The sequence below is a fragment of the Triticum dicoccoides genome, chromosome 1B, assembly GCF_002162155.2.
Source record: "Triticum dicoccoides isolate Atlit2015 ecotype Zavitan chromosome 1B, WEW_v2.0, whole genome shotgun sequence".
NCBI classification, from domain to species: Eukaryota; Viridiplantae; Streptophyta; class Magnoliopsida; order Poales; family Poaceae; genus Triticum; species Triticum dicoccoides.
Genome location: NC_041381.1, coordinates 585904771 through 585915056, shown reverse-complemented (window position 1 = coordinate 585915056; position 10286 = coordinate 585904771). Strand labels below are relative to the sequence as shown.

General features: G+C 49.3%; 1 protein-coding gene across 1 annotated transcript; it reads right to left on the bottom strand.

The window, feature by feature from the left end:
* Window positions 1-7298: 7298 nt before the first annotated feature.
* On the bottom strand, window positions 7299-9929 carry LOC119348915 (thioredoxin H-type). The gene is made up of 3 exons (XM_037616919.1): window positions 9691-9929; window positions 7759-7881; window positions 7299-7669 (listed from the first exon to the last, which is right to left on the bottom strand). Exons 1-3 carry the CDS (start codon window positions 9820-9822, stop codon window positions 7535-7537), a joined length of 390 nt encoding a protein of 129 aa, XP_037472816.1. The 5' UTR covers window positions 9823-9929; the 3' UTR covers window positions 7299-7534.
* Window positions 9930-10286: the final 357 nt, after the last annotated feature.

Genomic DNA, 10286 nt, shown 5'->3' with positions numbered 1-10286 from the left:
GAAGCACTCCCCTATATATTTTAGCACTTGTTGTAAGTTGTAACTCAGTTTTCAACAGAGTTTTGTATACTTACTAAACAATAATATGGTTTTACCCCCTTCTCATATTTGTTGTATGCAGACATCAAGACTAAACAAGAAATTATTCAGGCTAATGAATATAACTCCTGGGAGCTATGTTAAAATTGTATGGGTGGCATGTTTGACTGTCTATCAATATATTGGCATTCTGATACGCTCGCAGGTTTCTGTTCCTCTTCTTTTCTGAGTATTTTGAGTTTTTCTTGCAGTAAAAATTGGGCCAATCAATACGCCAATTAGTCGGGGACTTGGCCGGGTACAACTATGGGTGTTTCTAGCAATTGTTGGTTGCTGTTAGACATTCCTTTTGTCTGGTGTATGCGTGTCCGCTTTTGTAGGGTGATGGGTTCCTAAATTATTACGGTTGCATGCAGTTCCTCATTTATGTGCCATGCACGATTTGGCTACGCTGCATGTGCTTTTTTTTAATAGTTGATTCTGTTTTTTTAATGAATTTATGTTGGCCTTGATATTTTTCATATAAATAAAATATTATCTCTTGGAAATTCAAATAATTTTGTATATTTATAAGTTTATTCTCCACTGTTTTTCCTTTTTTTATATAAAAGATATTATCATTGACACATTGAAATGTATTAAGTTCAAATATGTTTGTTAAGCATAATGAATGAATGCCAAAAAGTGCAACCAGTTTTAATTGAAAACAAAAGTAGTATTTTAAACAATTTTGTATAAGGATTTATTGTTAGTGTGATATGATTTTCAATATCTGGTTGTGTGTTTCCTCCTTTCAAGAATTTAAAAGGTGATTCTTCACTGTTATGTCTCCGACTTTGTATTTCGGTTTATGTATTTTCATCGGGACACGAGTTAATCAAACTTGTTATCATTCGATATGAGGACTTCCACGCTACAAATGTAACATCTCCTACTATATTTCTCCTCACCAAGATGACTACTTTCGAAATGAGTTTTCTTCCACCAAAAATTTACGGAATATCCACAAAGAGATCTCTACATTCAACATACCCCATATCTGCGATTCTCAAAACGTATCAATCAACATAATTATTAAAACACAAGAAAAAAGGAAGAAAATTATCATACAACCCATAAGTAAATTAATCTACTTTATCTTCTCCATCTCTAATCATTGGCAATGCCCAACTATGTTGTTCATCTATATTTTCATCACATGAGAGCCAAAAGTAGCATATACTATACATGCACACCGTATCGATGGGCGCGGCGTGAGGAAAAGCTAGTCTGCTGCTAGCCGAGCCACGACAGTGCGAAGCTGGCCTCCAGTAGCAATCGATCCACTCCGAGACGTGCAATCTAGTACACTCATCGGGACACTAGCAGAACAGCCCCACATCTGCTCCGATCTGGCCGGGTTCTGCCCCACATCTGCTCCGATCTGGCCGGCGCAAGTGCGTGCGTACTCCACCGTCGTGGATCCGGAGTGTTAGAACTAATCTATCTAGTCTTTCCTAATAATCAATATACTCAACATTCCCCCGCAGTTACAACGGGAGCGACGCAGACGGTGAGACTGGAAAAGAAACTGAAGGCAAGCCGACGGACACCCCCCCTCCCCCCCCTCCCCCCCACAGTCGTAACGGTCGATGCATCACGGAGTTGTGGCTGGAGTGAAAACCGACGAGGTTGCTCAAGCAGGCGGTAGCCCTTTGTGCCGTTTGTCGATGTAGCCGAGAGCGTGGGTGGTGGATCCGTGGTCGAGGTAGCCGTGCGAAGAATGCCGTGGTCGATGTCGAGTCGGGTAGCCGGTGTCGAGGAAGTCACCGTGGAGCCGCGGGCGCAAGGAGGCACCGAGTTAGTCATGGGCGCAGTGGTGTCGAAGTAGTGGTGCGCCAGGAAGGAGATGATGTTGACGACGCGTCGCGCCGGGGTTGCCAACCCCGGGAACACATTGTAGACGAAGGCACGCGTCGGTGTTACCAGCACCGGGCATGCGTAGACGGATGAAGACGAAGTTGACGAAGCGCCGCACCAGGCTTGCCAGGCCCGGGGACACGTCGTGGACGAAGGCACGCGGCGGTGTTGCCAGCACCGGGCATGCGTAGACTGGGACCTGCACGAGCTGTACGCCATGTCGAAGAAGTTCGAGAGGCCAGCAGAGAAGGACTCGACGACGGTTGCGGCGCCAATCGACCGGGGGCCAATGTCACCCGCGGTTGTCGGAGTAGATGAAGCGGTCGGGGTAGATGACGGCGACGCTGGCGACGGGTTGGTGCTGGACGAAGATGAAGGGGGTGGACGGACGGCTGCGGCGGCTACAAAGGTAGCGGCGGCGGCGGCCAAAGAAGAGCGGCGGCGGCGGCCTGACGGCGGCGGCGGCGGCTAGGTTAAAAGTGCGGCGGCGGTGCTCGAAGTAGGCGAAGAACCCTGACAGCATGACGAAGACCGACGCGGACGGTGGCGTTCCCGCGCCAAGGGAGACGGCGAGGCGCATACCACGGGAGGTCGACGCGCGGTGACGGCGGAGTGGACCGCGGGCCGCGGCGCTAAGGCCCGAAGGGGCGACGTAGCGGCGACAGGCGAGTCGGGGCGAGGGCGGGAAGACCTCGGGCGGTGGCGGGGACCGCAGGCCGCGACGCTGCGGCCCGAAGGGGCGACGCAACGGCGGTTCGCGAGTCGGTGCAACCGCGGGGACGGCCTCGAGGCGGCGGCGGGGACCGCGTATCGCGGCACTACGGCCCGAAGGGGCGACGTAGTGGCGACGCACGAGTCGATGCAGCCGCGAGGAGAACCACGGGGCGGCGGCGCTGCGGCCCGATGGGGCGACGCAGCGGTAGCCCGATGCTCGATTGGTGGAGAGGCGCGCGGTACTCAGGACGATCTTCATGGGACCTGCGGAGGAGCGTGTCACCAACGGGCCAGGTTGGTCGCGCGGCGTAGATGAGGCGGATCGCGGCGGCAAGCGGGTGATCAAGCCGATCGCGCGCGAGGACGAGGACGCCGCTCGATGGAGGCGTGGTGGCGGCGGAGTCCTGGATGAGGCCGGCGACGACGGACGGCATGGGATGTCGGCACCGGCACCCGGGCTGCCAATGCAGCACCGGCGCCCGGGCAGCGAGGCCCGAGCGACCAACGGAGCAGCGGCGCCCGAGTTTGAGGCAGCCGACGAGCCTGACAGCCGAGGACGAGGCCGGCAAGGTAGACCGCCGAGCCTCCGTGCAGACGCGGCGGAGGCAGGTGACGTGGATCCATCGGCGGGCCGGCGCGCGAGCAACGACTATGATTGGCCATCGCATGGCGCGAAGCCGCCGGGTCGGGACGATGCAGGTTTCCCGGTCGGAGCAGGGCGGTGACGGCTGGCGCAGGGCGACGGGCGGACCGACGCGCAGACGGCGGCTAGCCCTGACGGGCCGCCTCGGCGCGCGTGGTCGCCGGGTCGGAGGAGAGGCCGGCTGGTCGCGCCGGGGTCGGAGTAGAGGCGCTCGGGGTCGACGGCGGCGGTGGGCGACGCAAACCGATCAAGTATAGATCGGAAAATCAAAAAGTAGACGCCGATCAAAGCGACCGACGAAAGAAAGAAAAACCTGGATCAAAGGATCGGAAAAAAGACTCTCTAGGGCAGCCGGCCAACACAGCCGGCGGACGAACCCTAGATACGGGCGGCGCGGCCCCCGGTGGCGCTCATGGAGGCCGACCGCCCCAGGGACGGCGCGCAGGTGCGAAAGCGGCGGTGGCTAGGGTTTAGAACCCAGAAACTGATACCATGTCAGAAGGGAGAGAGGGATTGGTGGAATAGTTCGTTGTATTGCTTGAGCCTCGTGGGATATATATAGGAGTACAATGATCAACTTGGAGTACAAGACAAGCCAGAACTAATCCTAGTCTATTTAGTCTTTCCTAATAATCAATATACTCAACACGGAGCAAACGCACATCGCCTGTCCGAAGGAGAGTAGCCAAGGATATCCGGACCTCAACGCCACCATCCCTGCCGCCGAGCCGTCCAAGCCGGATTAGATCAACAAGGCCGCACCGTCGGCCACACGGCTTCGCCTGAGGCGTCCTTCGACGGCGACGAAGAGGAGGAAAGGAAGGATTTCTGTGGCAGCGGCTAGGGCGGGCTGCCTCCCGAGTCGCCCACACGAGAGCGACGCGGACACGCGGGGCGTCTAGCCTTCGAGGGAAATAAGCAGCATTTACTAGTTTACCACACAATCCCACATTTTTACCTTAAAATTGAGGGAGGATTTCACTTCACCGGCCTCTGCATTAATTAGGAATGCATACAGCCTTCTAAGTGTTAGGATTTTTAATCTCGCTTACGCACCGAGCCTGGTCCTCAATAAATGTGTGAGTACCAGGAAAGCCTGGTCCTCAAGAACAAATGGAAACATAAATTCGCCTTCGCGAGAATTTGAACCTAAATGTTGGGTTTATACATCCACTTCCTAACCAGTTGAGCTGGGCTCACTCCCTTATGAGCTAAAAAGATAATTAATGAACTTGCAAATGTCGGCAAAACAACAAGTATTGTTAAACAAGAAAAATAACTCATGATAAAGTAATAAAGACAAGATACGTTTTGATCAGAAAAAGCTCGTAATCGATTATTTCGAATGAAAAGACCATAATAAAGGTGCTTGCTATCTACTCTTGATTCAACACACTTTCACTGGATCCTGCTACCTCCTCCTGAACCATAATAGACTAGTATTATTGTTCTTTCAATGAATCGTATATTTCTCTTGAAAGTTAAAAGCGGATTAATTCTTTTACATACATCTATTTTTTCAGGCAGCCGACATCCATTATGCAGCATAGGTGTTACATCGCCTACCTTATGCATTCAAAACAGGGGGTGACCCTGGTTGACCAAAGTCAATTACATGAAGGTGATATTAACGCACACGTGTGTGGCCGGTTACCACCAAACCGTAAGAGAGAGAACTTTACAAGAGCGGTAACAATGAAAAGAGAAAAGAAGGTTGGGTGCAGAGTGTGGGAGAAGATCAGCGTAACAATCTATCTCAGAGAATCAACCCAAGACATCATGGCATGCCTGTCTTCCTCTCGCGAGCTCCAAAGCTTGACAAGATCAGCCAATTCAGATAGCATTCGAGCCGCGGTCTCAAACACCCTAGCGCGTTCCGGGCCGTCCATAAAGAAACCACGCGAGCATGGCGCCGCAAAGATGTGTCGTAGCTGACCAAACAAGTTGCAAGCCGCGGCAGAGAGGAAGAGATCATGGAGTCCCTGGGAAGATTTGGCCAATGCCCAAAGGCCAACTTCAGTTTCATGTGGCTCAATGCCGTTGAGCAACTCCATCAGTGCCTCAAGCTCCCTTGAGGCCGAAGCAGAAAGGTTTGGATGTGGTTGGATTTCCCAGTGCCCTCCTTGGAACTGAGATGCCATCGTGCAAAATTTAGCTTTAGCGAAAGAGAATAGTGTTGGGAAGGAGATCATGAGCCTTTTGCTCCCAACCCATTTGTCAAACCAGAAGGAAATGTGGGTGCCATTGCCAAGCTCACACATGGCTGACCCAAGGACAAGCGGAAAGGAAAAATTGTAGGCATTTCCAGATTGCTGTATCACCATTATGATTATCCATGGGTATCGTACAGCGGCAGTAAAAACTCGCAATTTCGCAAACTGATTGTAGCAAGGCCCGTCGCTGTGCTGCAGAAAATCTTTGCTGCGAACTTACAGATCACGGAGACGTTGTGAGCTGCAGGGTCCCTCATCCCTAGCCCTCCATTGGCCTTCGTCAACTTGACAAAATCCCAGGCCACTAAACAATGTCCGCCACTTGCAGAACTCTTTCCTTGCCAAAGAAACCTTGCAGAATTTGTTCCAGCTTTTGTAAAGACTCTTTAGGCCACAAGAAGCATTCCATGAAATGATTTGGAATCGCAGCGAGCACGAAGTTGATCAATATTAGTCTGCCTCCCCAAGTAAGAATTTGTACACTCTGTGACTGACTGGCATTAGGATACCATGCGTAATTTTTTGGGTAGATAAAGGAAGGCTTTTGTAAAGACTCTTTAGGCCAACACCTCAGCAATCTCCTGATGTGGCTGATCAATGCAAACGGGCACAAAGGTGCTCTTGTTGAAATTAACTTGCAGCCCAGTGTACAGTGAGAACAACTCGAGGATTCCCTCGACAATCCTTGCTTGTTCGACGTTTCCTTGGATGTGCAGCAAAGTATCGTCTGCGTACTGCAGCACTGGGAAGAAGCTGTCCACTGCAAGGGGGCGTTTCAGGTCTCCGCGGCTAAACTAGAGATGCATAACTGCTGCAGCACGTTTGCAACCAAAATGAACAAATATGGTGACAGGTGGGTCTCCCTAACGGAGGCCACTCTTATTAGATGTGATTCCTAACTCCCCTTTAATCATGACACTGGAAGAGCTAGTGCTTAACAGTCTTTGAATCCATCATATCCACCTTTGTCCGAAACCCCTAGCCCTCATTATGTGGACGCCGACACTGTCGAAAGCCTTCTGGAAGTCGAGTTCCAAAACAAAACAATCATTGGTTTCTTCCTTCTCTTTGTTTGTTGCACTAGCTCCGCTGCCGAAGCAAAAAAAAAAAAAGTTTTCGACAATGCATCGACCTGCTTGGAAATCAGAATGCAAGGGGTGTACCAGAATGGGGATTCTTCATTGTAAATGGATTGCGAGGACCTTGGTGGCTAGCTTGGGGATACTGTGTACCAGAGAGATGGGCCTGAAGTCTCTGATATCCATCTCAGCCTCCTTCTTTGGCAATAAAACTATGGTGGCAGAATTGATCCCGGGCAGCTCCGCGGTGTTTTCATGAAACTCTCTGAAGAAGAAGCCGTCGGGGCCTGGGCTTCTGTTACCCGGTGATCGGTTGATAGCATCAACAATCTCAGTCTCAGCTCAGGAGATAGGTTCATCCAACATACTAATGTCGAGTTGATCATACAAATTTGCGGTATCAATAACTGGAAGAGATAAGGACTCCTGCCCAAACAAGCTTGTGAAGAACTGCACAGCGATAGTCAGTTTTACTGAATTCTCATAGTGCTGTATGTCATCCCTCATCAGCACTCTAATTCTGTCTTTTTCTGGAGTGGCAATTTGCAGCGGCGTGGAAGAATTGCGTGTTTTCATCTCCCAACATACGATCTCTCATCTTTGCTCGTCGTCTCCACATGCTAGTTCGCCACAGAATCAGGCTGTTGACACAGATCAAGAGTCAAGAGAGCAACAATGTACAGGCTTGAGATGACATGGATTCAAGTATCATAGCAATTTCACATGCTAATCACTTGGGATATCACAATAGCCATAGCCTATAGCCGAACAACTGAATTCGATCAGCTCCTTACGAAAATCAACCATTTACCGAATAAAGTCACACTTGATTCACCATTATCCATAAACCAACAAGTAACAAGCAGTACACAGGATATAAGGTGCCATTAGAGGCACTACTTGTTGAGCGGCAATTTTATTTAGGCGAATGCTACTCCGGTAGGTGATTACTGGGCCGCGTGTAGCCCAACCTTGGTCGTCAGTTCCTCCTTGATAGCTCCGACAACCCTGTCCTTGACATCTCCTTCCTTCATGAACAGGAAGGTTGGCATGGCCTCCACGCTGAATTGCTCAGCAATGGGCTGTTTAAACAACACAAAAGGCTTTGTTAGTAACACAGCTCTGAATCTGTACGAGGATACTCTGTAACCAGCGCTGTCAGTTCCATTACCTTCAGTTCATCAACGTCGACCTTGAGGAAAACAGCAGCTGGGAACTTCTTGGCGAGATCAGCGAAAATTGGAGCCATAATGCGGCATGGTCCGCACCATGATGCAGTGAAGTCAATCACCACCTGTTACAGAGAAAACAAGGTTAACATGACGATGACCTATACTGGAGTTAACAAGTGTGCCTAATTCAAAACAGCACCATAATGCTATTGCTAATTCAAAACCATAAAAGCCTATACCAGAGCTTGCAATCCCAGTTATAATCTACTACTCCCTCCGTCCAGAAATACTCGTCATCAAAATGGATAAAAAGAGATGTATCTAGAACTAAAATACATCTAGATACATCCTTTTTTATCCACTTCGATGACAAGTATTTCCGGACGGAGGGAGTACCTCTGTAAGCTAATACAAGACATTTTATTAGATCACTAAAGTAGTGATCTAAAACAGCTTATATTAGTTTAAAGAGGGAGTACATTACATTGCTGTGATTGTTCCAGAATTTCTGAGTTGAAATTCCATGAAAAGTTTGTTAACTCCCCGGCAAAGGATACATTACAAACTAAATAATAATAATCATATGAAGTCATGGTTCAGGGTTTCCGTGAGTTAACACGATCATTCTTACTATACAAACTTGAATAGACGCGATCTAGATACAAAATATTGGTGCAAATTTGTAGCAGTGCCCAAAAGGGGATAATTGCAAGCAGTTCCTACAATCTGAAAAGGAAACAACAAAAGGACTCTCCAATCTCCATCCAACACCACAAAACTCGTGAGGCAGCACAGCGCAGAAGAAGTGTTGCAAAATTATGTAAAGAGATATGCCATCAAGACGTGTTTCAATATATACACCATTACACAGGATTGAGGCAAACAATACACACATGTTCTATCACAACATAATATCAACACATGGCAGTGGTTTCAGACGATTCAAAGAAAAGAACAAAGACCTTGAAAAGTGAGGTGCCCTCTCTGCGCTACAATATGTCAAATATGACGCCATGAGATTTCTCCGCGACCTACTGGGGTATGACTAACTAGCTTAACAAAGCCCTGACGTGCAGCTAACTAGTGCACACGGTCTAGACCTGAAACTGTCTGTTTTTGCTGCAGTTTTTCCTAGTGACAAATTTTAGATCCCGGCATCCCTGAGATCGGGGAAACAAAATGGCACCAAATATTCTCTCTGAATAATCCAACATACAGTAATCCAACTCCCTTAAGCAAAAAAAAAAAAAAAAGAACTTTCATCTCCATCCATACACCACAAAACTAGTGAGGCAGCACAATGCGGAAACAATGCTACTATAAGAGTCATCTAAAGAGCTGTGCCATCCGCATCATGAAAAGATGTTCTATTGCAGCATAACCAACACTGGTTTCAGACAAAGAAAAGGGGGAAAAAAGATCTTGCAAATAAATAGAGGTGGCCCCCGCTACAATGTCTCAAATCTGATGCCATGAAATCTTTCTCCGCCCTACTGGAAGTGTGACCAACTGGCTTAACGAAGCCCTGACGTCCAGTTGAGTACCACTACCAGTACACACGGTTAAGAAGTACTGAAACTGTCTGCTACCGCTGCAATATTTTCAGATCCCCGGCAGCCCTACGATGGGGGAAAAGAAACTGATACCAGTATATGCTCTTCGAAACATCAAACAATCCAACCTTACTAAGCAGAAATTCGTCCTCGGGTGGCCGCTACATGTAAAAACTCATTCACCAAACAGTAATTACTCCTATGTTCGAGATTCGGCTGACTGAAACAAACACAGACGCTCCACGGCTCGAGCAGGATCTGAAAAATAAAAACCAGCGCCTAGGGCATCCGCGTTCCTGCCGCTTTGCAGAAGCGGGGAAAGGGAGGCAGAGGGGGAGAACGGAACCAATCAATCAGGAGATAGATAGATGCGTATACCAGCTTCTTGGCGGCGTTGGCCTCCTCGATCTGCATGGTCCACTGCTCCAGGCTGTGGACGGAGATCACCTCCCCCGCCCCTACCGCCGCCGCCGTCGCCGTCGCCGTCGCCGTCGCCGCCGACGCCGCCATCTCTCTCTCTCTCTCTCTCTACTGGGCAAGCACCGCGTATTTCTCACGCGCACTTTGTTGTTGCCTTGTGGGCTCTGTCTCGAATCCCGGCTCGCCTCCCCAAATATATTGTCTTTGTCCGGCAGGAATCGGATTTTATCCTGCGGGGCGGCGTTCGCTATGACGAATATACCCTTTTCTCCTACGCGAAATTACGGCGGAGCCCCTGCGGGCCGTAGCTATCCGGACTGGGACTGTTGAACGGTCAGATGGGCGTGTCAGCGTGTGCATTCAAACGGGCGGGCCACATGAGGGATGTGTGAACAGCTTGTTAGAGTCGTACTCGCTCCGTTTCTTTTTACTCTGTATATAAGATTGAGGTAAATATATCCACGGTCTTAGAACTTGTATTGGATGGTCACTTTGATGCACAACCTTGCAAAATACGCGTTTGTGGTCACGGAACTTGCTAAACGGTGCAAATA